This window comes from Molothrus ater, chromosome 12, assembly GCF_012460135.2.
Source record: "Molothrus ater isolate BHLD 08-10-18 breed brown headed cowbird chromosome 12, BPBGC_Mater_1.1, whole genome shotgun sequence".
Classification (NCBI taxonomy): domain Eukaryota; kingdom Metazoa; phylum Chordata; class Aves; order Passeriformes; family Icteridae; genus Molothrus; species Molothrus ater.
In genome coordinates, this window is record NC_050489.2 from 13,136,545 (window position 1) to 13,164,211 (window position 27,667).

General features: G+C 51.7%; 3 protein-coding genes across 13 annotated transcripts in view; 2 read left to right on the top strand and 1 right to left on the bottom strand.

The window, feature by feature from the left end:
• Positions 1-11: 11 nt before the first annotated feature.
• Positions 12-14,423, top strand: SLC12A3 (solute carrier family 12 member 3). Of its 11 annotated transcripts, none has more exons than XM_036390223.2 (26): positions 12-6,322; positions 6,600-6,685; positions 6,914-6,989; positions 7,112-7,207; positions 7,355-7,494; positions 7,704-7,814; positions 8,004-8,115; positions 8,282-8,412; positions 8,671-8,755; positions 9,066-9,220; positions 9,536-9,643; positions 9,879-10,002; positions 10,099-10,200; positions 10,297-10,452; positions 10,530-10,629; positions 11,050-11,161; positions 11,712-11,852; positions 12,034-12,140; positions 12,282-12,364; positions 12,547-12,615; positions 12,789-12,893; positions 13,072-13,183; positions 13,479-13,565; positions 13,655-13,790; positions 13,901-13,968; positions 14,261-14,423. In XM_036390223.2, the coding sequence occupies exons 1-26, from the start codon at positions 5,971-5,973 to the stop codon at positions 14,400-14,402; spliced, it is 3,096 nt and encodes a 1,031-aa protein (XP_036246116.1). In that variant the 5' UTR covers positions 12-5,970; the 3' UTR covers positions 14,403-14,423. The 11 variants fall into 11 exon arrangements, with proteins under 11 accessions (XP_036246116.1, XP_036246115.1, XP_036246117.1 ...); XM_036390222.2 differs by having other exon boundaries at positions 12-6,264; positions 6,527-6,685; positions 12,792-12,893; XM_036390224.2 differs by lacking the exon at positions 12,547-12,615 and having other exon boundaries at positions 12-6,346; positions 6,621-6,685; positions 12,792-12,893.
• Positions 14,424-15,049: 626 nt separating this feature from the next.
• Positions 15,050-19,153, bottom strand: TMEM170A (transmembrane protein 170A). The gene is made up of 3 exons (XM_036390464.2): positions 19,030-19,153; positions 18,770-18,940; positions 15,050-18,219 (listed from the first exon to the last, which is right to left on the bottom strand). Exons 1-3 carry the CDS (start codon positions 19,151-19,153, stop codon positions 18,089-18,091), a joined length of 426 nt encoding a protein of 141 aa, XP_036246357.1. The 3' UTR covers positions 15,050-18,088.
• Positions 19,154-19,465: 312 nt separating this feature from the next.
• Positions 19,466-27,667, top strand: part of CFDP1 (craniofacial development protein 1) — a 60,142-nt gene continuing 51,940 nt past the window's right edge. The window contains exons 1-4 of the mRNA XM_036390500.2: positions 19,466-19,597; positions 19,663-19,771; positions 20,492-20,723; positions 22,493-22,593. Coding sequence (XP_036246393.1) covers positions 19,525-19,597; positions 19,663-19,771; positions 20,492-20,723; positions 22,493-22,593 — 515 coding nt within the window. The 5' untranslated portion in view covers positions 19,466-19,524. The remainder of the gene's footprint in view (positions 19,598-19,662; positions 19,772-20,491; positions 20,724-22,492; positions 22,594-27,667) is intronic.

The following is a 27,667-nucleotide window of genomic DNA, read 5'->3' on the forward strand; positions in this document are numbered from 1 at the left end:
TTGACATTTTAATTTTCACTGATTCTTGTGTTTTTATGTTTTTATTACTTTTATTTTCAATTGGTTTGCATTTAGAAATTCTTAGTTAGTTAATAGGCTATGCAGAAAAAGAAGTCATAGCTTTGCAGTAGGGACAGGAACATGGAATTTTATAGCAGAAGAGGAAATGGAGAAGAAAACTTTGATTTATTGCTTAATGTACTTACAGCTGAGAAACTTTAGGGGGTTTTGGGTGCATGTTAAGTGTTGAAAATGTGTCTGATGCCCCAGTGCCCCCTGTGACACACTGCCATCAGTCTGTCCTGTTGTCTCGTGTGGCTGCTGCTCTGCGTGCTGCACAGACCCCTGTGCTGAACCAGGGGCTCACAGCCCTGGAGCTCTGCTGAAGCTTTTGCAGGAACAGCTGGGTTGGAAACAGGTATCTTTTGGTAGGAGAGTTTTTTGTGAGCAGCATGTGAATTTTAGTCAGTTGCATTCCAAGTGGGCCCCTGTGGAGTTCACCAGAAGTGAGGAAGCTGAACCAGAGAGGCCCAGGTGAGGCTGTGTTGGGTGTGGGTGAATGTTACTGTTGGTTTAGCAGGAAATGTGAGCCCTACAAAAGCAAAGGGCTTTAAAAATGGTTACCTTTAAGTGTTTTGAGCTACAATTAAATGAGTGAAAGCCCAAGGAGCATGTTACAGTAGAAACTTTTAGTTTTAATATAACTGCCTATCTTTGAAAAAAATGGGAGGAATGTTGGTGGTTACTCTTGCTGCTCCCCTGCTGCTGTCTCACCCTCTTGTGTTACTGGGATATGAGAACATGTGGCATTTGGAATGCAGACCAGGCAGCAAAATGCAGGGGCTGATTTCAGCCTTTGTATGTTAACAGCTATCATGGGAGAGAATTCATCTCCATTTTGCAATGTCTTTGTTTACTGGGATGGAGGAATGTCTGACTGACATGATGACAATTTTCCTAATTATTTTTTTCACCAGAAATGTTGTAGAATAAGTTTTGTCCACCCTTTGGACAGGAAGCAAAGGGCTTGCCAGCCATCCAGTCCATGTCTCTGGGCATTAGCAAACCAGCTGCTGGGGTCTCAGAGGATAGAGCTAGGGATTGTGTACAGCATGGAGTGCTCCTCTAGCATGGCCAGGACTGTCCCAACTGAAGGCTGAGGGAGACCTGGACAACACCCTGCAGGTAAAGGGGAGTTGGTGAGTTACCAAGGAGTTATTTGGGGTGGGAGTGGCCTGGAATTGCCTAACAAACTTGTCAACAGGTGAGTGTGGAAAGCTGTATTGCCTGTCAACGTTTCTGGTATATTTGTGTGGAAATGCTTCTTGGCATATCTCAGGTAAGAATTGATCCCATTCCCTAGAGAACAGGAACCTTCCCTGTTGTTTGTGGACAGAGGTGGTGGGGCCAGGGCTGCCCCAGATGCAGTCCTGCAGGATGATCCTGCTCCTGTGTTCTCCTTGCTGGTGCTCAGCCTGTCCCTGAGTTACTCCCAGCATGAAACCACCTCCCCTACAGAGAGTCTGGCAAGTCTGCACCTGTCCTCAGGCAACCACTGACCTGAGCAAGAGAGGGACAATGTTTGCTGGACTCTGGCAAGGGTGAGGGCCACCTTCCCCACTGTAATTCTCTCTCCCTGATCTGCCATTCATGCAGGAACAGAAGTCCTTTGAGGCTCAGCTCTTAGTGCTGCCATTTCAGGACCTTGTTCTGCTGCCTCTTGCCCATCCCCTGCTCAGGAGAGCTATCATGCTGCCTCCCTGGCATGTTCTGATGTCCAGTGTTGAACCTGGGGACCTTCTGTAAGCAGTACAGTACCCTTTCTCCATCTGCCCTTCGAGGAGGCTATAGCAGGTGCTTTCTGGTGCTTCTCAGCCTTCTTGGGTGTTGGGAAAGTTGATGTCTGTATAGAGTTTCCTCTCTTTGTGCCCAGTGGTTGTGATTCCAGCCTTTGGTTGCTTTTTAAGCAAATCAGAAACTGAATATTTCATGCTTTCAAAATCCAAGATGATCCTTCTGTAAAGGACAGATGGGAAATAAACCCCAGGGAGTCCAAGTCCCGAGACTAACCCTGAAAAGGGCAAGACCAGCCCCATTTCCATCAAGATAAGAGATTTTGGGTATAACAGAAAGAGCCACAGATATTTGGAGTTAGTTTATTACTTGTTAATTGCCCTGTGATTTCTTCTTAGGTGGTGAATGTTACATCCCATCCATCTTCCCACATTCCCCAGAGTGGCAGGTTCCAGCTCAGTGCCTGAGCCTGGCTCTGGCAAACCTGACTCCTCTGCATGACTTCAAGGGCTTTGAGGTAGATGCTGATGCACATCCTGGTGCTTTGCTGAATAAGGCACCCCCATGGTTTTCCAGATGTCCCTGTTTTCCCTCCACCTCGTGCTTATTCTGCTGGAGAGAACAATCAGCTTCTGCTCCCTCAGGTTTTGCACCATTACTCTGACTTTGCTAATTGACAAGCTTAGCCTTTTCTGAATAGCTTATGTGCTGGAAGGGTTTTTTGGGGTGTCACTAAACTCATGCCTTTTGTTTGGTGTAGCCTGTTCAATGGTGGTGTCACCATGCACTCCCTTTACAACAGGGAGTAGTGCAGTGTGCAGCAGAGCCAGGATGTTCATCTGAGCTGAATTCATTCTGAATAAAAACTGACAAATCTTCTCTAAGTCAGTGGAGCTCTGCTCTTTATATACAAAGCAAGCGCAAATTAAGTTCAGGATAATTCCATCTGCTTTTTCTTACCTTGAGACTAATCCCTGGAGCACTAAAGCTCCTCCAGGTAGATGAGATGCATTCCAAGGGTGACTCATTGGTTTGAGTCAAATACAGCTGAAGCTTGTGTTGCTGCAGGAGATTAGAGGAAAAAGTGGAAAGGTGTTTGCTGTGAGGGTGTGTTATAATCTTGTTCTGGTGTGGATGCAGCAGAGGCAGGCAGTCTCCAGGTCTGTCCCCCACAGTTTGTGTGGCTCTGTGGTTCTGAAACATCCACACATGCTGCAATTCCAGCACAGCAGCTCCCAGAGCTGCACCTCCTCCAAAGGACCAAGGGCTGAGTGAGGTGGTCTGGATTTACAGGGGAGTTGCAGGGAAATCTAGAAATACTCTCTGTAAACTTCTGCTCTATGTTACCAGCCCAGTAGGGAAAAATTAGTTAAAAGTTCTGCCCAGGGTTAACCTGGTAAAAACTACACTGAGCTAAGGGAAGACAGTAAGCTCCTGTGGGAAGTGGCACTGATGAAATGTGCCTTGATGGCCTAAACACTGTCAGAAAGCTGGTGTCAGTCCTGTCTTCTCAGCTGTCTCTGTGAGGTTTTTCTAGTCCAGATAACAAAATGAATCCTTTTAAGTATTTTCACCGTTACCCCAGAGTATGCTGGCCAAAGTCAGGGTACTTGCCTATGGGTTACATTCCTACTCCTCTGCCTTTGCTTGGATTTCCCTGCTGAATGCAGATTCTGCATCTCAATCTGATTTTTCAGTATGTTTTCCAGACCGTCTGGCTGGAGTAGACCTGCTAAATGAGGTGGCTTCTCTGTTCACCACCATTTCCTACTACTACTGCATTTGTCTAAGACACTGCTTGGACCTTGTTCCTTGCAGGAGCTGAAGGAATTGGGTTCAGAAAAAATTAATTAATTTCTTTTGGTTTTGTTACTCTCCTAACCCTTGTCACCCCAGCCTATCAAAGAAGCAAAATGTTTTCCTTCCAGCCTGGAAGAAGAGGATATTGTTAATTCCAGTTCCGTGTCCCTGGGGTGGGACAGCACTCAAATACTGCCTCTATTCATGTCCCTGTACCAGCATTTTTGTCCTCTTTCTCTCCGGGTTTGAAGTTGGAAAGATGGAAATGGTGTGTGGAAGAGATGGGAGATGACCTGTGTGTTCCCACTGGGAAAGGTTACTGGCAGCTGGCTGAATAACCATCTCTTTTCTGTTCACAGGCTTCCTTTGCTGTGGTGCTGATAAGTTGAGTCTGCTCTGCACAGAGGGTTTGCAGTGCTGAGCAGCCCCTGCATCGTTCGTGTGTCCTGTGTCACTCAGGGTAGGTTCCCTCTTCCACAGGGATGGAAACGGGCCAATTAAAGCTTCATTAAAGCCTTTTGGAATGTAACACTTAGGCAGTCTTTTAAAGAAGCTGTGTAATGTGATGCACTGCACCATGCTCTGCTTGACTCGATTTTGGGTTCATTTGATGCATTTAACATCCAGACCAAACTGGGGGATCGGCTGGAAGTGAGGGAAAGCCTTGCAGAAACAACTCGGCGCCTCTTCATGTGAGTGGAGGGGCTGGGGGGAGGCTGCAGAGCTCCCTCCCTGCCGCAGCTCCCAGCGCCGCCGCTGCCCCGGTATTGTTGCTGCAGCTGGTGTTGTGAATCAGGCCGACGGCAAGCGCTTCCTACAATCCGGCTATTTCACCACACCAGGGTTGCATCATACCACTCGCTTCGCTCTCGCCCGCCTCTGGAGCCCTCCTGTGTCTTCCGGAGCATCTCTGACTGTGCTGTGTTTAACAGACCCCCCACTTAAGGGACTGACTGATTTGTGCTGCTTTGGGCAAATCAGCGGTTTTGATGAAACAGTGAGGTTCTAAAATAAAGCCACTTCTGCTGGGTGTGAGTCTGCTGGTGCATCTGTTGTAAGAGGAAGCTGGTGTCCACTTTGTGGAGGTTGTTGTGTGAGGTGCTCTGGGGTGAGGCTCTCTCCTCATCCCCACCTCGCCCTTGTCCCTGCTCTGGGCTCCGAGGTGCTCTGCAGTGCTGCGAGGGCTGAGCAGGGATGCAGACCGGGCTGCTGCCCTCAGCTTCCCCTGGCTGCGCAGGGCTTGGTGATCACAGCCGTCTGCCCTCACACAAACAAGGGGGCTGGAGCAAGTCCTCAAAAATAGGTCAAAATTTGTGTGTGAATGCAAAGACAGCCAGAGGCACCTCGGCAGCCAGGCCCAATTTTCCATTAACTTGCAAAGCCACACGGAGCTGAAATTCCAATGGGCTGCCCTCGAATTTTATTGCTGGCCTTGTTTGCTGTCTTTGCTGATCTTATCTGTAACTGCTTTGGTGGCACATGTGACAGGGGCTGGGGAGTGTTACAAGCGCCCATCCCTCCCCCTGTCCTCGCCTCCTGTGGCTGTGGGGTTACTGCCACACAGCTTCAGCTCTTGTTTTGTGTGATGGGAGCAAGGGTTTAAGTGGCTTGTTGACTCAGGGATGGGACTGGGGCCGGTTCTGAGCCCTGGGGGCTCACTGGTACCTTATCCCTGGGTCTGGAGGGGAAGGGGGCTGTGGGACCATGGGCCTCTCTGCTGCCTGGTACTGAGAGCTGCCAGCTCCCAGCCCTGGACAAGCACAGACAGACTTACACCCCTCTGTGCACCCTGTCTTCTCCAGCAGCCTGGAATCTGAGTTCCAGCAGGAGCATCCCTCAGATCCCTTGATGTCACACTCCCCCCTTCCCCCTGGTTTCACTGTGAGATAAAGGCCTCGTTCCCCTCCCCACATCCGGCCCAGCTCAATGCCACAGGCGGCATCTTGGAGACCAGCCAGGATGATTTACGAGATCTGACGGGTCTGGGGCAGTATCCCAGGGAAGGGTGAGGGTGCGTGGGAGTCTTGCTCCCTTTTTCCATAATAAATCCCTGTGAACTGAATGTTCCTGGGTTGGGGCCGGAGGCAAATTCAGCGCTGCATTTCTCTGCTGATCTGTCCTTGGGACTTAATCTCAAATCCGTTATCGCTGCCCCCATCGAGCGCTGGGAGGCAGTGATGCCCATTATGGTGGTTTTGGTATCCCTTCCAGCTATTTTTTTCCCCCTGACCAGCTCGGGGTGGTTCCAGCTGATTCCTTTCCTCTATTAGCATCAGTGGTGGGTGTGTGCCGGTCACCTCGCTCCGGTTTTGCGGGGTATAAAGCCGGCAAGCCCCTCTCCACCCTGTCCCCCTGGCAGGCTGCTGGGCAGGGGCAATGGCCGAGCTGCCCATCCCAGATCTGCCCCCGGCACGCTGCAGCGGCCGCTTCACCATCAGCACCTTCCTGGGCATGGAGGAGGGGGGCCGGGGTCCCTACACACCCACTGAGGGGTCCAGCTGTGACAGTGTCCAGCCCACCCAGCTGTCCAGCAGCACCCTCTGCACCAGGACCTTCGGCTACAACACGGTGGATGTGGTGCCAGCCTATGAGCACTATGCCAACAGCAAGGGGGTGGGCGACCCCAGGAAGGGCAGGCCCTCGCTGGCTGACCTGCACTCCATCCTCAAGGTAACAGGGGGCTTGGCTGTACCCATAGCATCTCTGGCATCCCCTGGCCATGCTGCTGGTCCCTGTGAAGCGTCTGTGGTGGGTCACTCTGTCTCCTGCCTCTTGGTGCCGTTACTGGTGCTGTGCCGACTGCATATCCCCAAGAAGGCCCTGAGAGAAGCCAGAGAATCCAGCTGTTTCCAGCTGTGTGCTCAACCAGAGCATTGCCTCCAGAGACAGCTGCCTGAAGTCCACCCTCACCTACCTTCCCCTCGTCCCACAGCCTGACCCGGGCCGCCTTCGCATGCCGGTGTCGGACCTGCAGCACAGCAATGGCCTGCCAGAGGCTGGGCCAGAGGCTGGGCTGGAGGAGGCAGAAGGGGAGCCAGGCAGAGACTCCGAGCCCGAACCTGTCCGCTTTGGCTGGGTGAAGGGCGTCATGGTGAGTGTGACCCATCCCCCACGAGCATCCTCCTGCCCTCCTACCTCGTAAGCATTTTACCCTTTTGCATTTTTCCCCAATGTCTATATTTTTGCAAGCACATGTGCTTTGAGCAGTTCCCTGCCCTCCTCGGTGGGGTGGTTTTCTCTGAGGAGCAGCAGAGCTGGATGGTTTGGCCATCCCTAGGTGTCAATGCCCTGATGGCCAGGTCCCCTCTGTCCCCCTCAGATCCGCTGCATGCTGAACATTTGGGGAGTTATCCTCTACTTGCGCTTGCCCTGGATCACCGCGCAGGCAGGAATCGGTGGGTGCTGTGGTTCACCATGGGCTGGACAGTGGCACTGGGCCCATCATCACCTTGGGGGTGGTGGGACTCTAGGGAAGGCTGGGGGGATACAGCAGTGAAGCAATGCCCTTTCCCCACAGCCCTGACGTGGCTCATCATCCTCCTGTCTGTGACAGTGACCACAATAACCGGCTTGTCCATCTCTGCCATATCCACCAATGGCAAAGTGAAGTCAGGTAGTGTGTTCCTTCCCAGCCACTCCAGGGATCTCTTTATCCTGGGGCTGCCCCATGGATGTGAGCTGCTGGCATGGGCTGTGAAGGGTGGGGGAACCCCAAAAACGTGGGGGAAGCAGTAATGCCATGGGGTGTTCCCTGCCTCAGGAGGCACCTACTTCCTCATCTCGCGGAGCCTGGGGCCAGAGCTGGGCGGCTCCATCGGGCTGATCTTTGCCTTTGCAAACGCTGTGGCTGTGGCCATGCACACAGTGGGCTTTGCTGAAACTGTCCGGGACCTGCTGCAGGTAAGGGAGCAGCTCTCTGTCCTCTGGGTCCCAATGCCCCCCCACCCTACCATCCCCACCTTCTCCTTGCACAACCTGTGTTGATTATCAATATTTGCATTATCATTGGACCACTGATAATCAAACAGTGGCTGCTATAACACAGAAAAACCAGTGGTTTGGTAAGGAAGAGGGTTATTTCCATGTTGTAAGTAGCTCCCTTTCCTCAGGAGCACAATTCCCTTATCGTGGACCCCACCAATGACATCCGAATCATCGGGGTCATCACTGTGACGGTGCTGCTGGGCATCTCCCTGGCTGGCATGGAATGGGAGGCCAAGGTAACCCTCACTCCTGCTCACATTTTTCTCCTGGGCTGATAAGAGCTGTCCCTGCTGGCCACCAGCCATCTGAGGAGCAGAGGATGCCTGTAGCTTCCTAATAATGGGCATGGGTTTCCCCTAATGCATTCTTCACTCTTTCTGTGCCCAAACACCCAATCCTTCAGCTGGCTCTTTCTGGTCTGGCAGGCACAGATACTGTTCTTCCTGGTCATCCTGGTTTCCTTCATTAACTACCTGGTGGGGACAGTGATCCCAGCTACTGCTGAGAAGCAAGCAAAGGGCTTCTTCAGCTACCGAGGTGGGTCCGCCACAGGCTGGGGTTGCACTCAGCAGGTCCAAGTGCATCTCTGGAGCCTGGCTCTTTGCTGCAGTTTGGGGAGAGCACCCAGCCAGTGCTGAGGTGCTTCAGCCAGGAAAAAAGTACCCAAAAGGCCTCAAATGCTTCTCCTCTGCTTTGTCCCCAGCTGATATCTTTGCTCAGAACTTTGTGCCTAACTGGCGTGGACCTGAGGGCTCCTTCTTTGGCTTGTTTTCCATTTTCTTCCCATCTGCAACCGGCATCCTGGCTGGGGCCAACATTTCAGGTGACCTGAAGGTGGGTTGTGACTCTTGCTGCCTGAGCCAGTGTTTATCAGGGCTCAAGCCCTTTTTTCCCCTGTGGCTTTCATTTTGATCCAACCCTTGGACTTTGTTTTATTTCTTATGGAAACTTTGGGCTCAGCCAGGAGATGCTCTGTGGCTTTGTGATACAGTGAATTAAAATTCCTCCTGTACAGCAGCCACAAATAAGCTGCCTACATTAGCACTGCTGCTGGAAAGCTGTCTTACAAATCTCTGCAACTCCCTTGGACAGGATCCTGCCGTGGCCATCCCCAAGGGCACCTTGATGGCCATCTTCTGGACCACCATGTCCTACCTGGTGCTTTCTGCTACCATTGGTAAGTGGGCCTGGGTGGGTGGGCTGGCCCCTACCCAAAATGGGTGGCCTGGGAGGATGCAGGTGCGTAGGAGCCAGGAGCAAGCTGTGGACACTGGCATTGATATCCCAGTGTGAGTGCCACAGGTGCCAGACCTTGTTTTTACCCCCACCTGGGGCAAAGTCATCCTGTGTGGGCAGTGGAGCTCCTGGCATTGCTCAAAGCCCATGGCAGGGACTTGGGAGTTGTCACAGGCAATGGGATGTGGGGCTGGGCTTCCTGAAACCGTGGAGAGGTGCCAGCCCTGCTCTAGCCCTGTGTGTCCCCCCAGGTGCCTGTGTGGTCCGAGATGCCTCAGGCAGCCTGAATGACAGCGTGGCCGTGGGCTCGCCGGGCTGCGAGGGGCTGGCCTGCAGCTTCGGCTGGAACTTCACTGCCTGTGCCCAGCAGCAGAGCTGCCGATATGGGCTCAGCAACTACTACCAGGTACTGCTCAGAACCATGGCCAGCCCCTGTTCCTGCTCCTGGCCAGGTTTGTGCTGCAATGGATGGCTTTCCCAGGGCAGCTGCATGCCTGGCACCTCCCTGCCATCCTGGGGGGCACCCATGCTCTTGAAACAGCCATTTTTTAACAGGAAGGCACCAGGCGGTGGGCTTTTGGATGTGGCTGGACTTTGCTGCCTGGATAATGTTAAAGGAAATGCAGCAGGATGGGGCCTGGGGCTGGAAATCCCTCAGGGTTGTGGTGGAGGTTGGTGCACCAGAGATGCTGGGGTTCCTGATCCCCTGGTTTTCATGCAGAGCATGAGCATGGTGTCTGGATTTGGCCCCCTCATTACAGCAGGAATCTTTGGTGCTACCCTCTCCTCAGCACTGGCCTGCCTTGTCTCAGCCCCCAAAGTCTTCCAGGTGAGAGGGTGGTGTCTGCACACCCCAGCTCCTCTCCCTGAGCTCAGTAGTGGCTGGTGCTCCTTAGTGCAGGGCTCTGCATCCGTGAGCAGCCCTGGGGCAAGGAGGATGCTGCTGTCAACACAGGGCATGGCTCCAGTTTGGCCCTTGCTCTTACGCATGCAGGAGCCACCACGGCACTGCCATCCCATGTCCCGGGCAAAGCCTGCTGTCCCCACTGTGTCTCTCTTTGCAGTGTCTCTGCAAGGACCAGCTCTATCCTCTCATCGGCTTCTTTGGGAAGGGCTATGGGAGGAACAGCGAGCCCATCCGTGGCTACATGCTCACCTATGTCATTGCTGTTGGCTTTATCCTCATCGGTGGGTGCTTGCTGCCCCAGTACCCTCCTGCAGCCTGCCACCAGCGGGGTGGCTCAGTCTCCACCACTGACAGCTCACTCTCTCTTCCTCCCACAGCCGAGCTCAATGCCATCGCCCCCATCATCTCCAACTTCTTCCTCTGCTCCTACGCCCTCATCAACTTCAGCTGCTTCCACGCCTCCATCACCAACTCCCCAGGTGGGCCTGTGCCACGCCAGCCGCGCCCTGCGGCGGCGGCTCCCGGTGCGGCTCCCCCTCCCGGCAGCGGCTCTGTGTGTGTGTGTTTGCGTGCAGGCTGGCGACCATCCTTTCGGTATTACAGCAAGTGGGCTGCACTCTTTGGAGCTGCTGTCTCAGTGGTGATCATGTTCCTGCTGACCTGGTGGGCAGCCCTCATTGCCTTCGGCATCGTCATCTTCCTCCTGGGATATGTCCTCTACAAAAAGCCGGGTGGGTGGTGGTAACCTGGCACTGGTGATGCTCCAGAAGGTGTCTGGTCCTGTTGCTAATCCATCTTCCCCATGCAGATGTCAACTGGGGCTCCTCCATGCAAGCCAGCTCCTACAACATGGCCCTCAACTACTCAGTGGGGCTGAGTGAAGTGGATGAGCACATCAAGAACTACAGGCAAGGGCAGCTCATTGCAGCGCTGGGCATGGAGGGAGTGGGATGAAGAGCCAGCTCCTGCCTCCAGTAATCCCAGGGAGGCATCATGCTCATGGCCACGCCCTCACCACCACCCTCAGTAACCAGAAGCTACAGCAAAATGTGTCTTTCTCCAAAATCCCCTGTCTGTGCCACGTAAGGTAGAAACTGGGCAAACCGTGCCCTCTCCAGGGGCAGGCAGACACAGATACATTGGTCTCATCTGGTATAAAAAGACCAAAGAGTGAGACTGGACCCTCAGGCCACATAATATTTTCTCATTCTAAAGATGCTCCCTATAGTTGCCACTGGCCAAGCATGGGAGAAGAGACATGGCTCATTCCAAAAGGGCTGGATGCCTCCAAAGTACTATTCCTCACTCCCTTCTTCCCCTGCCTGCAGACCGCAGTGCCTGGTGCTGACTGGCCCGCCCAACTTCCGCCCAGCACTGGTGGATTTTGTGGGGACCTTCACCAAGAACCTCAGCCTGATGCTCTGTGGCAACGTGCTGATCGTGAGTCACCTGTGGAAGCTGGTTTGTTCCTTGTCCTGGGGGCTCTGGCCACCAGTGGGTGGTGGGCTGGGAAATCCAGTTGTATCCTGGTGGATATAGGGTGGAGGTTGAAATGTGCCCACTTGTGTGCTGCTGGATGATGAAATGTGTCAACTGGAAGCCCCTCTGAGTTGTTAAGCAGTATTGGTGAAGCATCAGGATGTCCCTGTGGGCTTATGGCTTCCCTTTGCCAATTAATTTCGGAAGATTTGGAAGGATGAAGTAGTTGCTCAGAGGACAGGGGGGTCCTGCAGCCCTGAGGTCTCCAGAGCAATTGGGTGCGGTAAGAACCAGCTCATCTGCTCCCACAGGACTGGTGGGATTGTGTGCACTGGCTGTTGACTCCCTGGATTCACTGGTTTTCCTGGCTGTGATTGCAACCTCCCATGTGTGCAGTGGTTACATCCACCTCTTGCCAATGATTTGGGAAGAGAGGAGCTAGAAGTTCTTGGTGGCAAGACTTATTGCAGTTGGAAGGGGCTGCCTGAGCTCCTGCTCCTGATTCCTGCAGGGCCCGTGGAAGCAGAAGATGCCGGAGTCACGGCTGATGGCAGATGGCCACACTAAGTGGCTAATGAAGAGGAAGATCAAGGCTTTCTACACGGATGTGGTGGCTGAGGATTTGAGAAGTGGTGTCCAAATGCTCATCCAGGTACAGCCATCACTGCCTTTCCAGCAGCAGGGTCCCTCCTCTTTGTCACAGCTTGGGGGAGTTCTGACCTCCCTCCATGATCTGTAGGCACCCCCCTGTGTTGCTCCCCCATGGAGTGGACTGACACCACCTGTGTCCGTCTGTCCCTGCAGAGGGGTCTCATGGGGACATCTCTCCATAGGCTGCTGGCCTTGGGAAGATGAGACCTAACATCTTAGTGCTGGGCTACAAGAGGAACTGGCGGACGGCATCTCCCCAGAGCCTGGAGGACTACGTGGGCATCCTGCAGTACGGCCACACTGGCTCCTCCACCTCTTGGGGACACTGGCACCTGGTGGTGGCCCCACCGATGGCTGCAGTCACACGTGCAGGGTCCAGCTGGGCTGAGAGTGCATCCTCCATTAACTGCCTTCTCCTCCCTCCTTCCAGCGACGCGTTTGATTTCAAGTACGGCGTGTGCTTAATGCGGATGAAGGAAGGGCTGAATGTTTCCCGAGTGCTGCAGGCACATGGTAGGTGGCTTTGGTTGGCCAGGGATGCACAGAGACATGGAGTTGTGGGATGTGCCAGCCAGCACCATGTCCCCAGACAAAGGCCACAGTCCTGGGAGGACATCACTCCTGTGCTGGGATCAAAGGGGATGGGGACAGTGAGGCACTGCTGTGCTGCCCTTGCTCTTCTCCTCCGTCCTCAGTTAACCCCACATTCGAGGCAGCAGAGCACCCTGAGAATGGCACTGGCAGCAGAGCAGCCCCAGGCACGGGTAGGTTGATCCTGGCTTGTGAGCACCCAAAGCATCCCCAGCTCTGAGGATTATTTTGCAGGCAAGGTGGGGGTTTCAAGCCCTGAGGAGCAGGGCTGGGACCAGGAAGAAGTGATGCCTTTAATCTGTGGCTGGTGGTGCCCTTTGCTGATACCAGGATCCTCTTGCCCCAGCAGTGGACCCCACCACCTTGGCCAGTGAGCAGCAGGCAAGCACTATCTTCCAGAGCAAGCAGGGCAAGAAGACCATTGACATTTACTGGCTCTTTGATGATGGAGGTAACCTTCACCTTCCATCTGTCCAGATAATGTGAGCCCAGCACCTCCACTGCAGTGCCCAGGAGGGCTCAGTCCTGCCAAATGGTGCCAGGGCATCCCTGGCCTTTGGCACCAAGGAAGGAAGCACTGGTGAGCCTGGGGGTCACTGCTGCATTCCCACTGGGTGTTTTGGGGCCAGGTCTCACGCTGCTCATCCCCTACCTGCTGGGTCGCAAGAAGCGGTGGGGAAAGTGCAAAATCCGGGTGTTTGTCGGCGGGCAGATCAACAGGATGGACGAGGAGAGGAAGGCGTAAGTGCTGGTGGGCACTGCAGCTCTTAGCCACTCAGCCACTGCCACTGTCCTGTGGCTGGTGACACAAGCTGCTTCCCATCCTGCTGAGCCCTCCCAGCTTTGCCATAATGGGATCTGTGAGCTCTGACCTGGCTGCTTTGCCTCATTTCTCTGGAAATTAATGTGGCTGCAGAGTGGGAAAACCCAAAGTTCAAACTGAGGCCAGCAGCAGGGTTCTCTGCTGTGGCAGGTCCCTGTTAGAGAGCTACCATTCCCTGGTAACTTTGGGAAAATGTCCTTTTCCCTCCATTAGGATTGTCTCTCTACTGAGCAAGTTCCGCCTTGGCTTCCATGAGGTCCACATCCTCCCTGACATCAACCAGAAACCCCGGCCAGAGCAGTAACCACCCCCCTTCCCTTCCCCGTGCCCCACAGCGCCCCCAAACCTGCCGAGACACTGTTCCTTGGCACTGTCTGCTTGTGTTGCAGCATCAAGAGATTTGATGAACTCATCGCTCCCTTCAGGCTGAACGATGGCTTCAAAGACGAGGCCACAGTGAATGAGATGAGACAGGGCTGTCCCTGGAAGATTTCTGATGAGGAGGTCGATAAAAACAGAGCCAAGGTAGCACCAGTGCTAGGGGAGCTCCTGCAAAGGGTCTCCTGCTTTTTAGACAAAATGTAGCCTTTCTGGAAACCATTATTTTGTGTTTCTTGATGCTCTTTGCTCCACAGTCGCTCCGACAAGTGAGGCTGAATGAGATTTTGCAGGATTACTCGCGGGATGCAGCACTCATAGCCATGTAGGTGCCAGAAATGCCCTCACGCCTATTTCTTGCCCCATGGGAATCATCCCTCGGGATGTTCACCCCTCCCTGGGTGGGGAGGTCCTGCACAGACACCCTAATGCTCTGGTGAGAGTGCTGCACCACAGGGAAAAGCCCCTGGAAGACACCAAGGGCTCCAGCTTGGGTCCTGTCGGGTGGGAGGATGTGGTGTTGCCCCTTTTTAGGGAAATAACCTGCACTGGACTGAGAAGGGGCTGTGTCGGGCTGGGTGCCGGCCCTGCTCACGCCCCTCCCCGCTGTGCCGCAGCACTCCGCCCATCGGCAGGAAGGGCCGCTGCCCCAGCTCCCTCTACATGGCCTGGCTCGAGACCCTCTCTCAGGACCTGAGACCCCCCATCATCCTCACACGAGGAAACCAAGAGAACGTGTTGACCTTTTACTGCCAATAAAACCTCCTGCATTCCTGATGACTTGGGATGTGAATTTTTCAGGCCAGTTTTGATCCTGGAGCATGCTCCTCTGGGAGAGCAGTGAAGGCACCGTGGTTACCAGCCCCCTGGAAATGCCCACCAGGCACAGCTGCCACCCTTTTACAAACGCTTGTTTGGCCCATCTCAGGCTCTGGAGGTTGTACATCCATAAACAGCAATGCTGGCCCTGCAGTGCAGGTACTGCTCTGGCCTGGGGTTAGCCAGAACCAGGCAGGGGAGTTGTGGGCTCCTGCACCTGCACGCCCAGGGGAGCCCAAGTGCTGTGCAGGGACTGAATGCTGGCCCAGCAAAGCCACTGGCCCGGGACGGAACAGCCCCAGGGGCTGGGAAAGGTCAGCACCAAGCCTAGGGGTGCAGGGCCCCAGCATGTCCCCTCAGGGACAGGGACAACAGCTAAGCCTGTCCCCAGCAACTGAGCAGCAGTGAGATGTCACCTCTGTGGTGCCTGGCTGCAGATGCAGGTCCAGCTCCTAATGCAGACAGCATTTACCACCAGAACCAGGACATTTCTGGTGCACATGGCCCCAAGCAAAGCAGGAGTGCAGCTCCCTTGAAAAGCACAACCCTTGTCCTGCTGCAGAACAAACACACAACACTCATTCACCTCAAGAGTTACAGAATTTACTGATAATCACCACCAGGATTAGGAGTGTCAGTAGAAAAATAAAATGTACAGATTTTTCAATCATACAAAGATTTGTTCATGACAGCTGCAGCTGTGAGCGAGAGGAAGCCGGGTGGGGGCAGAGGGGATGTCACACACAGGGAGCAGGGCCACGAGCCTCAGCATAAGCGCGTGTTCCTCCAGGGCAGGCAGCTTCTCCAGGTGTTTCCTTAACCAGCACACAGGCTGGGCTCCCCAGCAGAGGCTCACAGCACTGCTGAGCCCAGGACACCTCAGTGTTGATGTTTTTGCCAGCTCTTTGCAGTTTTTGACAAGATTGACTGAGCAAAGTCTACCAATACCTGATGAAAATTGAAGAGATTCCTTCATATGCCTCACTTGGAATAAAGGAATGAAAAGGGAAGACCAAACCAATGAGGAGAGGAAACTGCCACCAGGGCTTCAACTGCCATCTGGTGCTTCAGCTCAAGGCTGCTCCTCCTTTCTGTTTAGCTCTGGTTTTACTGGAGAGGGAGGTTGCCAGCAGCAGCCAGCAGAGTGGAGGATGCTCTGTGAGCACCACACAAAGAACTTGCCTCCTGTGCTCATGTGTCAAGACAAAGCAGCTGATTGTTCACCTTTAATGCAAGAATTCCCTGAAAATTTCACAACATCCAGGCATAGAGAGACATTGCCAGCTCCAAACACTCCAAACAGGATCAAGCTGCCAACTCTTCAAGTAAACCAGAGTCCCCTCAAAACAGAGTCTGAGAGATCCCAAGGGATAGAAAATGGGAGGTTTTCAGTTCACCCAACAGAGTGACTTTACTGAGCAATTTTCACTTGTTCTGAGCTCTGTAACAGCCCCATTTGTGTCCTGCACCCCTCAGCCCTGTTCCTGCAAGGAAACCTCCTCTTGCTGTAGCATGGGGCACATGGATAAAGTGCTTTCTCAGTTGCAATCAGCTTAATGGCTATTGAGTGGTGCCAGGCACCAGTGCAGGGTGAAGGAGAGCACAGCAGCTGCTTCAGGACATTGGTGTCTGGTGTCACCTGAAAGGTAAAGCCAGACCCACCCTATTCAAATTCCATGAGATACTTTTAATCCATCCAGGAAAACACAGGATAACTCCTGTAAATTAAACTGTGCACTCTGTACACATGCTGAAATACGAAGTGGGAAGGGGGAAAAGAAAGAAAGCTTATTCCTTCTCTTTCATTATTTCTGCCCTGGCAGGAAGACTGGCTCTCTGCAAGCAGCACAGCACACAGGGCTCTCCACAGATCCAGGGTTTAGTATATGTTACATCACTTGGACCTCACCCACCTAAGGAGAAGGATTCACATTAAATGATTTCCTAAACTGTGCATCTATATTCCCTGAATTAACATAGGCTAAAATTTAGAGTAATCTCAGTTAGTAGTTCCTGCAAAACACCTCCCACCATTGACACACCACTCTTGAGGAGTCCATGCACAGAGAAACCCTTTTCCATGATAAACACAGTGCCCTGTTGAAGGGTCACAGAATCAATTTAGTTTAGAAAAGCCCTCTAAGATCCAGTCCAACCTCTGACTGGTCACCACTGTGTCATCCAAACCATGGCACTAAGTGCCACGTCCTGTCATTCCAGCACTGAGGACATGGTAGACAAATGGCCCTAGGAATGCTACTGGTACAAAAGGAACTGATTTGGAAACCAGAGGAATTCAATGAAGACACAGATGGGAACTGTCCCCTGAAAGGCTGGACACAGACAGTGCTTCCCCTCTGGGGCCCACACGTGTGAGCTGGGTACAAACACAGACCACAGCAAACCCCTAGGGGTGGCTGCACTGCCCAGCCACATCCCTGAGGAATTCAACCTCAGCTTCCCCAAAGAACCAAGCCCCAGGAAGCACCCAGTGAGCTGCTCAAGTGTCCCAGCCATGCAGCACAACTCCGGGCACAATGCAGAGCTACCAATTAGTTAAAAGTCACTTAAAACCAAAACAAACTAAAACAATTCATGAGGAGTCAGTGCTGCCTGTGGAGAAGGGTTGATTTGTGTTCACATGGACACAGGAACCACCCAGGCTCCTGCCAGGAGCCCTGCAGCTCTCCCAGCCCCCAGCACACCGTGGGCTGGATGCTGCCCTGGGGACACCCCAGTCACAGCCCAGCCTGGCCAGGCAGCTCTCAGCGGCAGCAGCAGGGATTTTATCCAAGCTGGATAAAAGTGCCACCTCCAGACCAGTGCAGACAGCTCCAGCACACCAACATGAACAGCATCAGCAAGTCAAAGGAGAACAGGGTCCTTTGAAAACACAAGCCTCCTTCAAAGCCTGAGGAGAGCTGTGCACGCCCACATGCACACCTGGGATTTCTGGAGTGCCTATTCCACTCTGCCTCTGAGCAAAATATTCACAGGGCCAGAAGAGCTTGGCTGCAATAAAATCCACAAAATCTTTTCTATACCAGTCATTTCCCCTGTGCAGCATTCACAGTCAGAGCCCCCAGACACAAATCTGCACTCTCATCCATCTAAAATGAGTTTTCCTTTTGCTGCTCCCAAATCCACTATGGCTATGACCTGGTATTAAAAAGTTTGGGCCAGGAGAAAACAATTTTTTAATTTAAAAACTGAGATTAAAATAGTTTCATGTTCACTGAAAACCAAGCAACAAAGTGGCGAGTGAGCTGTGAGGACACGATGTCACTCTGGTCCTGTTCCTACCCCAGCACAGCTGGTGTCCCATTTTAGTCATGTCCTGTTACTACAATTGATCACTGGTGACAGGTACCCGGGTCTCCTCCTCTGGGAGCCATTTTTCTACCCTCCAGAGAAATAAAGTTTCACTTGGCACTTAATGTTACCAAAAAGTAACAAAATTCACAATTTTAAAATTTCAAGCCTGGCTGGAGGCAGGACCAAGCCGTCCCAATTCTTTAAATCAGCAGAAGAAACACAAGGCTGGAGCTGTGCTTCCTGTGATTTGTTCTGAGGCAGCAGTCCTGTGCTCCCCCTCTGGTTTGTGCTCTCCAGCCTCTCCAGAGGAGCTACAGAGTGGCCAGAATGCGCAGGAAGGAAACCACCACCACACAGAACGTCTGGCCCACGCCAAAAATGAGGGCCTCAAAGGGAATCATTTTTTTCCCCGCAGCTCTGTAAACTCCAGCAATGGCAGCACCTGTGGAGAGGGGGAAAAGCCAAGACGTGAATGTGAGACAGCTGCTCTGCACAGGGATGAGGGGGGAGCCGCAGGATGTGAGGCTGGGGCAGAGAACAGCGGGGTCTGAACCTCTCCCTGCTCACCAGCAGGCAGGAATGCTGGGCTGGGGATGGCTGACAAAGGAACCAGAGCGTGCTGGTGGCAATGGGTGAACTGGAGCTGAAACTCTGCTGAGGCCTCCAGCAGGTGTGGGGACTGAGGTGGTTTGGGACACACCTTTGTCACAAGATCCCCCACGCACAGCCCACAGGCTGCAAACATTACCCAGGTCTGGACACTGACACCAAACCTGAGAGATTTTCCTCCAGGTGCTCAGAAATGTGAAAGGCCCTTTGGCTCTGCACCCGCTGGGCACATTTGGTATCCCCGGGGCAGGGCTTGACACGGGGTCCAACCCTTTCAGACGTGGGGCAAGGGGGAAATAAAGCCAGAACGGAAATCTCCATCCCGGGGAACACCGCCATCCCACGCGCTCCCGAAGGCAGCACAGGCCCCGACCCTGCCGTACTTGTGAGGGTGCCGGCGGTGATGGGTCCCACGATGCCCATCAGCAGCACGCTCACGGACATGAACCTGCCGTACTTGTGGTGCCGGAGCGTGAAGAGGGCAAGCAGCGCGGCCGGGACGTGGAAGGCAAGGGAGGAGACGACTGCCCACAGGAAGACGCCGTACCACATCTCTGTGGAGAAAAGGGCTGTGAGGGCGGCCCGCGGCCCGCAGGCCTCCAGCGGCCCCGGTGGGCGGAGGCCGCTCCGAGCACGGAGGTACCTGGGAAGGTAGAGAGCGGACTGGAGTAGGTGGTGGTGCCATTGCCCACGCGGGGCACGAGGCGAAGGCTGAGGATCTGCTGCAGGAGCCCCCCGCCACCGCCGCCCGCTTCGCCGCCGTCCATCCCCGCACCCGCCCCGCCGCTACCGCCGCCATCCGCCACCGCCCCTTCCGCCCGCCGCAGCCAATGGGAAGCGTTGTGGGATGATAGACAGAGCTTTTCACCAATCAGGGCTGGCATCCGGGCAGCCGGGCCCCGCCCTGACCCCGCGCTGCCATGGGAACGGCTGTGGGCCGCAAGGAACGTTGGGAGTCCCGGCGGGACGCTCTGGCCCGCTGGCGGACTCTCGTCTCTGCTCCTCGCGCGCGGCGCCGCCCCGGAGGCGCGGCTGTTCTTCCGGTCCGCCAGGGGGCGCCTGCGGGCGGCGGCGGCGCTCTGGGCAGGCGCGGACGGGAGCAGCGAGGCGGCGGGGCCGGGCCGGGCCGGGCCGCAGCATGTCGGGCTCGGAGTCGGAGCCGGAGCAGGAGCTGTACTCCTCGGCCGACGATGATGACTACGTGCCCTCGGGTGAGTGGCGGCGGGCGGGAGGCGGCGCTGCCGGCGCCCCCGGCGCTCACCGTGTGTGCTTGCAGGTGCGGAGTACAGCGAGGATGATGAGAGCGAGCTGGTGCGGGAGGAGGAGCCGGCGGGCAGCCCGCGGCCGGCCCGCGGCAGGAGGAGCCCCCGCCGCCCCGGCAGCAGGTACGGCCGCTGGGAACCGGCGCGGGGCGGGCGGGGGAACGGGAAACGCTGCGCTGCGTTCCGGTTTAGTGGCAGGAGCAGAGAACCTCGGCCCCGACAGACAACGTGCCTGAAAACCCTCCCCAGCAGGAGTTGTTTATATTAACCTTCTTCAGTGCAAGGCACGCACAGACGGGGTTTCTCACGTTGATATAAATGTATACGTAGTTTAGTTGAGGTTGGTTTCTATCTAGCCCAGGTTCTCCTCCTCTCCTGGCTCCTGCATTATCCCATAACCACAGGACCCTGGAATGGTTTGGGTTGGAAGGGACCTTAAAGACCACCTTGTTCCACCCTCCTGCCATGGGCAGGGACACCTCCCCCGAGACCAGGTCACTCAAAGCTCCATCCAACCTGGCCTTGAGCACTTCCAGGGATGGGGCAGCCACTGGCCAACCTGTACCAGTGTTTCAGTCCATTATATACTCACAGAAATGCATGCAAAGGGGCCAGTTCACTTCAGGGGCACTGCCTGCATCAGTCTCACTGTATTTTCTTAGCAGCAGCATCTTTTAATAAAATACATACACTTCCAAGGTTAAGAGAGAGCCTCCCAAATTGGATGTGTTAGTTAAAATATGAAATATTACGTTGCTTCACCCAGGCTTACAGTTCAGCTCTGGCATAGTGTTGCAGCAGCTCCATATACCTTTTTTCTTCTTTTTTGGCATCTGCTTTCAGGAAGAGGAAGAAAGGCGGTCTCTTGCTAGAGGCAGATGAGAAAGAGGAAGAAAAGGCCCAGCAGAATGGAGAGGAGCAGAAAGAGGAGGAAGTGGATGATGTAGAGCAAATAGAAAGAAGAAGAGAAGAAGAAGAAAAAAAGAAAGAGGATGCTCTTTGGGCCAGTTTCCTCAGTGATGTAGGACAGAAGCCCAAAGCTGTGGCTGCCACACAAGGGACACAAATCAAGAAGGTGAGGGGGGCCTGGGCCTGCACCCAGGGAGGGTGGGAAAGGCCTGGAGGTTTAGAGCGTGCCCCCCCTTGGTTCTGGCTGGTGTCGGGTGTTGGACAGAGCTGGGAAGAGGCTGGGGTTGGCCCTGCCCCCTCTGCTTTGTGAGACTCACATCCCCTGATGGTGCTGATTTCCTTCCAAATGTGGAGGTGGTGCTGCTTTTGGAGCTGTCCTACACATCCCTGTTGGCTTCCCTTCTTGGTGCTGGATGCCTCCTTTGACACAGGAAGGAAGAGCTTTGGTCTGAGTTGTGCATGGGGGCACAGCTCTCCCTGAGGCTTGTGCCTTTCCTGATGCTTAAAAAACAACAAACAACAACAGAAGGAGGCTTTGTGTGTGAGTGGGGAAACAAGAGGGGTCTGTGCTGGACTCTCTGTGCCTCCATCCTCGTGGAGGGGGTTTGGAAGGTGCTGCATGTTGCACATTTGTAGCAAGATTGAATCTGGCTTTCTTGTGTCCTTTGTAAGCCCCATTAAGGTGCTCTCAGTGGGCAGAGGTTTTTCTGGAGAGAGAATTCTGTGTGTGGTAGCTATTAGAAAGGATTTGGTTCTCAGTAAAACCAGGTGCATGTGTTTGCCTGTCAAAACCTTTCAAGCTTTAGGTGGTAGAAGGGAAGAACATACCACAAGTGAGCCTCTGTTGCTAGAATTATCAGTTTGGGCTTTTTAGATGGTCAGCCACTATAAATGTCATTAACAGAAGATAGGAGTTTGCCTGGTGAGTACAGTTCTGACTGTGTGAAGCTTCTTTCCATGACTCTTGGGAGGTCGTGGAGCAAGTGTAGTTTTGTAGTATTTGATTGTAACTTTTGGAAGGAGAGTCCTTTCATCTTAGCCCTCCTGCTTCTCCTTATTACTGACTGAGCAGCTGGGGTGGTTACTTGTAGAGTCAGAGGGAAGAAGAGAAGTGAACATTTTCTTCTAAGCACTTCTACTTTTATGGGCAGGTTGCTAAAATGTGAGATACCTTTGAAAGTTCCTCCATAGCCTGGATTAATTCATGGAGACATGCAGTTCCTCTGTTCTCTTTGTGAACTTCTTGGGCTTGCATGGCCTTCTGGAAGATCTCTGTGGTGTGTGGTTGTTTTAGACCAAGAATTTGGGGTTTGTTTTGGTAACTTAGAGTGGTTAACGTTTTTTACGTATCCTTTTAGCAGCTGTAGCTGTGACTGAGTAAATTCAGAGGCACTGCTGACAAATTGCTTCATAAAGATTTTTCCTTCTCAAATCAAAGAGATGTTATTGACAAGTAGGGAGATCAGTTTTTTCTGCTGATGAGTTTTCTTATTCTCTATTCTAGAGTAAAAATAAATGTTCTTTAGTGGAATTCACCTTGGCAGCTTTTCTGCTTGGTGGTGCTTAGTTTGAGAGAACCAAATCTCCAAGCTTTTGCTTTCTGGACCACTGCAATGTATTCTTGCTCCTTCCTACATTTATTACAATTTCACATTTATTTATCACAATTTACATTTATTACAATTTCACTTCTTGTTTTAGTTTGTTTTGATCTTAGAGCTTCAATGACAGCCTGGAACTAAAATGGGGAATTTCATTCTGGTGGAATGAAATTTATTTCTTTCTTTTATTTTGTCTGTGGGTGACTTGCTTTGACCACCACTCTAAACTGCAGTGCTACCCAAGGTCTGTGTTGGGCCCTTGGCCCTTTGGAATAATAATTTGGCTTGGCTCCACAAATATATTGTTTTGCTTTCTCCTTCCTGTATTTTGTAGACTGAAGAAGAGAACAGTGGGAATAAGCCTCAGGAGAAGCCAAAAGATTCAGGAAAAGTGACAATCACCAAAACGTTCGATTTTGCTGGTGAGGAAATCAAGTAAGTTGGCAGATGTGATGTGTCCACTGTGGGCCCAGTGCAAACTGAGTGCTGGGGGCAGGCTGGAGCTGGGCTCTGAGGCACAGTGGGTCTTCTTTACACTGTTGTTTTTTTTTTTTCTATTATTGTGAGCACATACAGATCTCAGGGAAAATGAGGCCAGGATTTTCCTGCATCAGAGCTGCAGAGTATCCTTATATGCAGACCCCAGTCTTTACTCAACTTCATAACATTCATAAATGTAATTCAAATTCACTTAGGCTTCCCCATCTGGCCAGTGTTTGTAATGGTTGGCAGAGCTCCCAGTTGGTGGCACTGTCCCTGGGAAGGTTGAGACAGGGAAGGAAGCACATCTGGTCCCACAAGGATGAGGGGAACACATTTTATTCCTTCAGCCCAGTCCAGGTTCTATGCTGCAGGCAGGACTATTGGCTGGCACTTTCCTGGTGATGTTCACAATCCACAAAAAAGATTTGCAGGCAGTAAGAGGTGTTTTGCTGAGCAGAATAACAGCTGAGCACTTTTGCCTCTGAAACAGCTGCAGCCAAGGGGATGGGCTGGGTAAAACCCTGCTTTAGGCTGAGTTTGGCTTACAAGAGGCCTCTCAGGCTGTGCTGCAAGAAGGGCCAGGTGTTTTATAAATGTGTAAGACCAGAACTGAGGGGCCTGGCTGAACCCACCTGAAATCTGACTGCCCTGTGAACTGCTAGTTCTTATCATGGGGGATTTTATTTATATGCAGCAGTAACCCTGGTTTTGTCAAAGTGACTTGGCCTGTTTGTTGTGACAGCAGAGGGCAGCAGTTCCCAGCAGTAACACTCACTCTGCCTAAATCTGGAGGAGGAGGAGGCAGAGCTGGGGCCTCTGCTGCTCTTGCTTTTCATGTTAGCACTGCTGCCTGAGCTGTTTGAAAAATCTGAGGAGGGCTGTGAGCCATAGTAGGGACTTTGCTACTTCCCTGGACAAGCCAGAACATAGGAGTACCCCTCATTCACTGATGAACTTAATTCACTTTGTTCACTGTCCTTTGAAACATGGGTTGCTTTATGTGAACAGAAGTTGCTCAGGGATTCTAAGATGCTGGTTTTATGCTTTTGACACCAGTATCTTATCTGTAGTTTCTTAAGAACTGTAACTAAGAAAAAGACATATTTTCCTGCACCAGTGTACAGCTCAGTGCTTACTGATTCCCTTAGGAAGCTGCAGAGGAATCAGTAGAAATTTCTACCAATTTTTGATGAAATAGGCAATAGCTGGAGCCTGGGTGACAATGAGACTGTAATTCTGCAAACACCAAGGCTAATGCATGCTTTGTTTACAGTTGGTTACATGACCAGCAACAGAAGGTTTGCAGTGAGGTCTGGAGCACTGTTTTCTGCTGGTACCAGAGTTACAACAAAATTATGTTCTTGAGCTCTTTGATAACAGAAAAATCCTTCAATGTTTTTTGCCCCCTTGATTTTTGTGATATGCAAAGCTGATTCTTTTATGTTTTTTGCTACATCTTGCTTCCTTAAATGGGTTCCACTGTTAGCTGTGGGTAGGGTACAAGGTGTGCTTGCTACTCACAGCTGCTGGTGCTTTCCCCTAATGGCAGTAGGTGAGGCCCAGAGGGTTTCTCTTTCCTCAGACTAGCAGGAGGCTGTCTTAGCACACCCCCAACGTCTGCAAATGCTCTGAATACCCAACACTGACTTCCTTGCCTGGGAAGCAGCTGGCAAATCATTGCTTATAAAAGGCCACCACACGGTAGGGCTGTGTGTGTGTGTGTGCATTTCTGCACTGAAGGAACTGAAATGAGAGCTGTCTCTGTTGCTTGCCTTTCTAAATGGTTTGAGGCTACTGTTGAGTGTTGCTCTTTTGAAACCTTGAGAAGAATTTAGATCAGTGTTTAAGCAGTGAAAGATTCAGGACACAAATTTTCAGTGTCTGCTCACTGAAGCTCTTAACAGAAGATCATTTAGTCCTGATCTCCTGTTGCAGAACAATTTGTTTTCTCCTGTAAGATGATGGTATGATTTTTTTCTGGCCTGATTGAAGTAGCAGAAGTGGCTTGAAAGTGATCTCCAGCTACAGGGCTATACTGAAAAAGTAAAGGGGCTTTGTGTTGTCAATTCCCCGTAGGTTGTTGCTGCACTTAATGTCTGTTTTGATGAGTCTGTGCTTGTATCAGTTGCTAGTGCTGAACTTTAGCTTTGGAGTGTTAGGAATTAACAATTACCAAATGAAGATTTTAATTTAGTGGCTTCTAATTTAAGAAAATGCATTATATAATTTTGCCTTGTAAAACTAAAGCTGTTGAATCCTGGAACTAGAAACAAACTGATTGCAGTGCTTTCCAGTTGGGACTTTTTTGTCTGCTTTTCCTGTCTCCCTCATGTTAAATAGATTAGGAGCAGCAGGTGACTGTCACCCAAATGGCTGTAATTGTGGGCAGCAAGAGCAATTTGCAAAGGCAATTCAGCATCTAAATGGAAGTTCAAGACATTTCTCCCTGGCAGAAGAGAATGAAACTCCTTTGAAGCCTCTGGTTTATGAACTTGCCTCACAGTGCAGGACGTGTGTTTGCATTAATAGGGAATTGCATCCCCAGTGCCAGGGAAAAACTGTTGCCATTTGTAATTGCTTGTTTTCTCTTTGGCACTCCAAAAGGATTTGGTCCTTGGCTTTCTTTAAATCTCTGTTGTGCTCAGTGCATAAGAATGGTTTTTCTGTGCTCTTTCCATGAAAGTGAACTTTGTGTCCAGCTGGGGCTGCAGCAGAGTGGAGCTCACATACATGGAGCTGGTCTGGCCCCATGGTGTCAGTGTGGCAGCCTGTGAGGGACGAGCAGAGTCAGGTTATTGATTGCTCTCAAGAACAGATTTTACTTTGAAACATCTTCTCTACCTTAATTTGGCTTGTGGAAGGCAAAACTAAGTTAAAAGAGTAATGGCTTAGGTGCTAATTCAGGAATGGGAGGCCTGTGTTCAGCACCCTGCTTTATTCATATGCTGCAGATTCCAAGTAAAGGATTCCAGACTAGGAGCTTTGTATTTCTTGCACATGGTTTGTTTGTGTGGTTTATAGCCAGAGCTTTACACAGGCTGTTCTTGTGGTGGGAATGCTTTCCTGCTGCTGCAGAGTTGCTGTGCTGTACTGATGGTGCTGTGTTGTGCTGGCAGAGCTGTGCCTTGTGCTGCTTCAGTGCCTTGGCTGCTTCCCCATGTGCATGAACCAAGTAGCCAAAGCAAAGCTGTGAATGGGGAGGTGTTCCTGTCACAGCTCCTTTCTCACAAGGATAGGTGGGGTCCACGCTGAGCTGCTGCATTGCATGGGCCAAATCAAAGTAGGAGGGGCCAGTGCCAAACTCAGTGTCACACTGAGTGTGTGACTTGCTGCTGGGTTTAAGGAATACTTTAAGTTTCTGTAGTTCTGTAGAAAGAGGTGGGCAAACTCATGTCAAAACAGTGTATTGAGCTGTTCTATGTGAGACATGAACTCCCATCTCTGATAAGGGCTCCCTGTCATTGACTTGTGTAGGAGACCACATTAGTGACTTGGAATAGCCCCTGGGTTGCTGCTTTTACAGTGTGACCACTGTGCTCTGAGGAAACAAGCTGTGCTGCTACATGTGCTGAGCAGAGTTGAGTGGCAGCTTTATTCTGGGCTAGGGAGCATGATGGTTCACAGTGCAGTTATTACATCTTAAAAGTGCTAAAGAAGTACCTAAGGTATCAGATTTATAACCAAATAGTTATAAGCTTAAATTATTGTAGTAATTCCTGAGGTTTTTACTGGCTGAATTTGGTACTTCATCTGCCACAGCTGAAGGATGGGTTGAAAAAGAACCTGATTATCATCTGTTACTGTTTGTAAGTGGCTATCATCTAGGATGTACCTGGACAAAACCTCATTGCTCATTCTGTGTTGCTGCTTCACAGGTTTTCAGCCTATGTCAAGGATTCAGGAAAGATTTATTCAGAGGAGATTGTTTACAAGTTGAAATTTAAGGACCTTTATCTGCACCTTAAGTTGAGGGCTTTAGTGACAAAGTTCATGACTTTTGAGCAGAAGAAGCAAAGTTGAAGGGAGGTGGCTGAGCAGGTTCTTTTTTTGGTGCCCTGTGAAGTCAGTGAGGTTTACCTTAGGCCTGATTGAGTGAGATGGTGAGGCCTGAGCCCAGTCTGAGATGTTTTCTGGGCTGCTGAGCTCTTCACCTTGGTGAGCTCCTCAGCAGAGTTGTGCAGACCTGGTGAAGGACTGATTTATTCCTTTGCACCAAGAAGTGCTGACCTCAGAGTGGAGGTGAGGATATAATTCAGTTCTCTGCAGCTGTACAGTGCTGCTGCTTTGGGATTTCTTTATGCTGCCTCTCCTTACTGGAATATTGATTTCCTGTTATTAATTTTAGCTCACCTGTGTGCTTTTTGGATGTTATGTCCTAGACCACTCACTGTTTTAACTCTGGATCTACTGTCCTCTTCCAGAGCTTCAACCACTTAATCCCAGACCCCTTTTAGGAGAAAGCAGGTGGAAAGGGCTGCAGGAGAAACAGATCAGACACCTGAGAACAGTCTGAGCTTTCCACAGTCCTTGCTCAGGCTCTGATTCCTTATCAGTGGCTGTGATGTCCTCTGTGCTCCTTACATGGCTACTAAGACAACCAAATGTGACAAAGTTGGCAAACAAAGGGTGTGTTAACCAAGCAGTTTGGGAGTCTGTCATTATTTTGTTGCTTTGAAGACAGATAAGGTGGCTCTCTGAGCAATAGCAGCTGCTTCTGCTTTTTCCTGGAAAGCAAGAAGAGTGGAAGGAAAATCCTGATGCTGATGATGTATTTCAAGGGGAATGGGTAAAAAGAGCAGAGAATTGCCTCCCACAAGTCTCAAGATTTAGAGCTGGCACAGAGGGTAATTTTTAAAACATGTAATTGTCCATCTTTGTTCTAGCTCTGTGCTCTCAGCATGGCCCAGTCAGACCTGTCAGGTTACAAGCAGTGAGAGCCTGTGACACCATTAACCCTCTCCTTACCTTGTGATGCTTTTCAGGGATCTCAGTGGATGAATCAATGCAAGGGCTTGGCAGCATGCTC

Bases quoted from the DNA above. Each gene is read 5' to 3' on its own strand.
- SLC12A3 (XM_054516133.1), top strand. From the start codon at position 6,787: ATGTGCTTTGAGCAGTTCCCTGCCCTCCTCGGTGGGGTGGTTTTCTCT. The intron at 12,616-12,788 runs GTAGGTTGATCC...CTCTTGCCCCAG, and splicing joins CAGAGCAGCCCCAGGCACGG to CAGTGGACCCCACCACCTTG. The intron at 12,894-13,071 runs GTAACCTTCACC...TTTTGGGGCCAG, and splicing joins CTGGCTCTTTGATGATGGAG to GTCTCACGCTGCTCATCCCC.
- TMEM170A (XM_036390464.2), bottom strand. From the start codon at position 19,153: ATGGACGGCGGCGAAGCGGGCGGCGGTGGCGGGGGGCTCCTGCAGCAG. The intron at 18,941-19,029 runs GTACCTCCGTGC...TTTTCTCCACAG, and splicing joins TCCGCTCTCTACCTTCCCAG to AGATGTGGTACGGCGTCTTC. The intron at 18,220-18,769 runs GTACGGCAGGGT...CCCTCTCCACAG, and splicing joins CACCGCCGGCACCCTCACAA to GTGCTGCCATTGCTGGAGTT.